At 51.1% G+C, this 5,016-nt stretch overlaps 1 protein-coding gene across 1 annotated transcript in view; it reads left to right on the top strand.

The window, feature by feature from the left end:
* PPFIA1 (PTPRF interacting protein alpha 1) overlaps positions 1–5,016 on the top strand; it is a 75,985-nt gene that overhangs the window by 47,938 nt on the left and 23,031 nt on the right. The window contains 2 exon segments of the mRNA XM_023524847.1: positions 4–213; positions 5,005–5,010. Of these exon segments, the coding sequence (XP_023380615.1) occupies positions 4–213; positions 5,005–5,010 (216 nt within the window).

The following is a 5,016-nucleotide window of genomic DNA, read 5'->3' as shown; positions in this document are numbered from 1 at the left end:
GAGAACACCGAGCAGCGGGCGGAGGAGATCGAGAGTCGCGTGGGCAGCGGCAGCCTGGACAGCCTTGGTCGTTTTAGATCAATGAGCGCCATCCCCCCCTACCCCGCTTCCTCGCTGGCCGGCTCCTCCCCTCCGAATAGCGGCCGGTCCACCCCACGCAGGATCCCACACAGCCCAGCTCGGGAAGTGGACAGACTAGGTATCATGACCCTGGTAAGTATGTGCCTTCGCTCCCTGCCGTCCCCTCCCCCAGCACACCCGCGTTGAGTCTTGGACAGTGCGAATATGCAATATTTTATTTACTCAGGAGAGAATCAGGTACTCTGCATTTGTTAAACTCAGAGGTTCAGGACTTTGAAACCAGCTAGTACTTAAGTATTCAAAAATGGCACAGTGACAAATTAATTTTAACACTTGGAGGCCCCGTTCAGCATGTCATCCTGATTTCATCAAAAGTTTTTACTTGTGTAACATTGGGAAACGTTTTAGTTTTCTAGGAGTAACAGTTTAACAAAGTGTAGCCGTCATAGCGTGCAGGGAGTCGTCATAGCGTGCAGGGAGTCGTCATAGCGTGCAGGGAGTCGAGGCCTGGAGGCTTCTTCCTTTACCTTAGCAGTGCCTGGTTGCAAGGTACAGGACCTGCAGCCAAAAAACAAAACAAAAAACCCAAACCAGCCCTCTTAATGGTGCACTCGACGGCCTGCTCCACACCAGCTCCACGTGTTTCCCAGAGAAGCATCTGGAAACGCAGCGACCTGTGGTTTTTGGTGACAGCGTGTAGCGTGTAGCTTTTAGGTTTTGGGAGAGCATGGTGTCAGTTGCCTCACGTTACATACTTAAAACATGCTGCTTCTTAACTGCCCGTGTTTTGACTTTTCCTGTTCCCGTTCATTTTCGTCATTAGTCACATCGTTAGCCAGCATGTAATTAAATGGACCGTGCGTCATCTTAGTGGCATGTGAAGTCGTAGCCGTGTTGAGGTATTTTGACAAATTCTTTTTATAATTTACCTCATTAGTTAATTATCTGATGCTCGAAACTTTGACAGTTTCACTCGCGGTTCCTTTCAGAGAATTTGTTAAAACAGTTTTGTGCATTTTCCCCTTGTTTTCATAATTCTGCACGCCAGCTGACAGCGCGTCCGCTTCCTCACATGGTTTCGATTTCCTGCATCCCCCTTTTGTCTGTTTAATCATTGTTAATCCAGACCGCAGCCCCTCCTCCCCCCGCCCACACCGTGACCCCCGACAGCGTGCTCAGGTAGCAGCGACAGCGTGGCCCAAAGTGTGTGCCTGTGTTTAATCACTGCTCATCAGTGGACTTTGTCTTCATTTCTTGTTAAATAGTGCTTTTCCCCCTCAGTAGTGATGAATTTTAGTGTATCACCGTGTAATAGATGTGGACACAGGCGTGGTTTGTATGGATCAGAGTCGCTTTACTCGGAACTATGTGGGCTGTGTGTAATTCATAAAGGAAGTGTTTCTTGTGTAAAGAAATAACACGCTAAGTGTAGAATTAATGGAATCACATCACAAATAATATGCTTTCTGGTTTCGATGTTTATATTTAAGACATAAATTTCATCAGCTTATTGAACATGCGTAATTAATGCTTTTAATAGACTTTAAAACACACAAATTAAGAATGTAAAGAGTCCGCCTGCTATTACGCTAATTCTGATTTTTGTAAATTCTTTTATTACAGTTGACATGCAACATTTTTTAATTAGTTTCAGGTGTACTGCTAGCTTTTACATATTTTCATAAGGTGCCCTGCTTTAATCAACAAATCTCTTTTTGAGAAGTTTGAAACCAAACTCTAGGTAAGGATTTTGCGTTAATGTCCACTAGGCGATTAACCAAAGTTAATCAGTTCAGTTTTGCAGGAGGAATTGCAGTAACTTCCTTACCAGTTAGATCGATCTTTTAGAATGTGGCACGTTTTCATTAGGAAAACTAAGTAATAGGCTTGGCTCAGCAGAGACAACTGGTAGGGCCCTTTGTGATGTGGAATGCTTTATTTTAATGGATCCTATTTGTCGTAATAGAATTTTATCTGCCTGGGTAATAATTTGTGGTGTTTCTCTAGTAAATCTTGAATAACTTATATTTAAACTTTGTGGTAAAAGAAAAAGTTCTATTTCCAGTTATATTTTCTCTAAATTTTACCTCACTTATATTTGTGCTGTCATTCTCTTTTTAATATATTTGCCTGTACTGATTGTTGAATTTTTAACTTCAAAGTGTGCGGTAAATCTGCTTTCTCTTCGTTTCTTTGCATGCATCTGTCAGCCTAGTGATCTAAGGAAGCATCGTAGAAAGGTAAAACACTTGGCACGCGAACATCCCTCTGTTTCTCTGTGGCGTACTGAAGAGCACCTGCCGTTTCGTACAAACGAACACTGTGAAGTTGTGACCAGTAATGACGTTGTGATGGAGTGTGGAGCCTCACTCGGCACGTCTCACACTGTTCCATTGGAACAGAACTCTGGGACGAGCACAAGAATTTGCCTTTCTCGCTCCTGTTTGCCTTCTAATCTCTGGTTTTGGAAATGCGGAATTGTTGAAGCAGAGCCATAGATTTTAGATTTGGGAAAACCAGTTTTAATACTCAGCCGGCAGCATTTAGTATGCTCTTGCTATGCCAGGCGCTGTTGTGAATCCGTTACCTGATCTCATGAACAGCCTGTGAGATGCAGGTCACTGTTGTTACCCCATTTTCCAGATGTGGAAACTGAGGCCCAGAGAGGCCCCACGCTGTGGCCAGGGTCGCACAGTCAGTAAACAGTGCGGTGCGGACCCATCTGATTTCGTAGCCACTTCACTGTGCTCGAGCCTTTTCTCCCGGTGCTCTGGGCTCCTTCACGGCGTCCCTGGCAGGGAGTCGGGGCCTCTTCTTCTGATAGCTGGCCGCGAACCGGGCCCCGTTCTCGGAGAAGGCACAGCGCAGTGAGAAACATCTGTTGACTAGGACGTCTTCCTCCTAACTTTGGCGCCCTGGTCCAACCTGCGCCGCCATCCAGAACCTTCCTGACCGTGCGCTCCAGCACAGCCGCACAGTCAGGGAACAGTCCTGGCCCGAGCAGTTCAAGGTGGCCGGTTAGCTTCACCCTCGGGCTCGAGTCCCAGCTCCTTCACCGATTGCTTTGTGACCTGGGCCTGCCACTCGCCCTCTTGGTGACCCGGTTAGCTCTCCTGTGAGGTGAAGACACCCACAGAATCGTGCTCCTCGGGTGGCTGTGGACTGCACCTGTCCGCGTCGTCCCCGAGGAGATGAGCGGCTTATGCCAGCGACGGGCGCAGCGCACCCTTCTGTCCTGCGGACTCGCGCTTGTGTTTTCCTCGGTTGCAAGGCTTTCTCAGGGAAGGACGCAGGGTGTCGCTCTACCCCGCACGGGACAGCTTGGTCCTGTCGTTCGTGGGACCTTGAGCTCGCTGACTGGCTGTTCGAGGGCCTGGCTCTGGGGTACTTGTGAGGGTGAATCCAGGAGGATGTGCCGAGTGCCCGGCACGGCGCCCACACGGCCAGCCCGTGCGCACACGGTCACCCGCCCCCCTCCTCCCCGATTTCCTGGGCGTGTGCCATATGCCGAGGTGACTTCCCGGCTCTCGGGGAGTTCCCCCTTTGAGTCGAGTCCGAGGCAGCCCGTGGGCACACGTCTGGGAGGCCGTCATCCTGGGTGGGCGCGCTTCCTGTGGGAGGCAGTGCCGCGCGCGCACAGGTGGAGCCAGGTGGCGGCCTCAGCCAGGGAGGGGCGCACGCACTCTTCGCCTCCCAGCAGGCCAGGCGGGCCTTTGCCCTTGGAGCTGGTCTCCGTTGAGCTTATGTGCAGCTCAGCCACGTGGCTCACTGCCCTGTCCTGTTCTTTTTTGTTGTTTTGTTTGTTTGTTTGTTTGTTATTACCCATCCCTGTTTTAACCTGAATTTGAAATCCGTCCCTGAGTTTCACATCGATAATTTCTAGCCATTAGAGCCTTTTGTAGTCTGATGATTGTGATTAGAAGTCGGGAGAGGACGCAGAGTCACCCAGCTGTGGCTGAAGGTCGTGTGTGGGATGCATTCGGCTCCACTTTGCACCGATCCACCCGGTTGTCACTGGGCCGCTGGGGCCACAGTGGGTCGAGACTCTGCACAGTCCTGAGAAAAGCACGAGCTGGCCGCTCAGGTGTTATCATCACACAGACGCTTGCGGGCGCGTTTCAGGAACCTTGAGCCCACAAAACCCGACGGGGCTCACCGGGTCCCCATGCTGTTACCTCCACCGCCTTCCCACACTCACATCCCCGCAGACAGCAGCTGGGGTCTCGGGCTCATCGTCTAGTGACCACCTGGGGTGCCTTAGCTAAGCCGTCATGAACACACTGTCTCTAAACCACACAAGAGGCTGCTAACACCCAACCTAACGGTTCTCAGAATCAGGCAGACGTGCGCGTTTGCAGTGGGGGGCGGCTGCCTTCACTTCTGACTGTGTAGATTCTAGTAATTTGCATCGTTACTAAAAACGATACCGGATCATGGTACAAGCTGCTTCCGCCCCAACCCCGACAAAAAGCTCTGGAAGGTTATGCCAGGAGGTTTCTGTCCTTTGAATGGCACTGGCTCAGTACCAATGCGTGCCCCGCCACCCCACTCCTCCGGCTCCTCTGTGGGGAGCGGGAAGGTCATCTGTGGTCTGTCAAGGCGTGGTCATCCTCGTGGTGTCCCTTGATTGTAGAGAGGGTGGGCCCTTGGGCTCTGTGGAGCCCCAGGAGAAGGGGCGTGTCCATGTCCTGCCCAGGTCTCAAGCTCACCCGGTCAGGCTCGTAGACACCGGGCTCTGCTCCATGGTCCTGCTTCTCGCAGCCAAGGCCACCCTTTCAATGGCGTCGGGCTGGACACGCTTCTGCACCCGGCAGCGGGCGCAGCTGCTAGAGCTCCAGATGAATCTGTGCTTGTGTTGCAGCCTGTGTGAAGGTTTCTGTCAGCTTATCATGCACTGATTTTACTCTCATCTCAACCCCTCAGTTGCCAGCTTCC

The sequence above is a fragment of the Pteropus vampyrus genome, unplaced genomic scaffold (genome assembly GCF_000151845.1).
Source record: "Pteropus vampyrus isolate Shadow unplaced genomic scaffold, Pvam_2.0 Scaffold501, whole genome shotgun sequence".
Taxonomy (NCBI): domain Eukaryota; kingdom Metazoa; phylum Chordata; class Mammalia; order Chiroptera; family Pteropodidae; genus Pteropus; species Pteropus vampyrus.
Note: the sequence above shows the minus strand (reverse complement) of the source record. Positions and strands in the feature narration are given on the sequence as shown.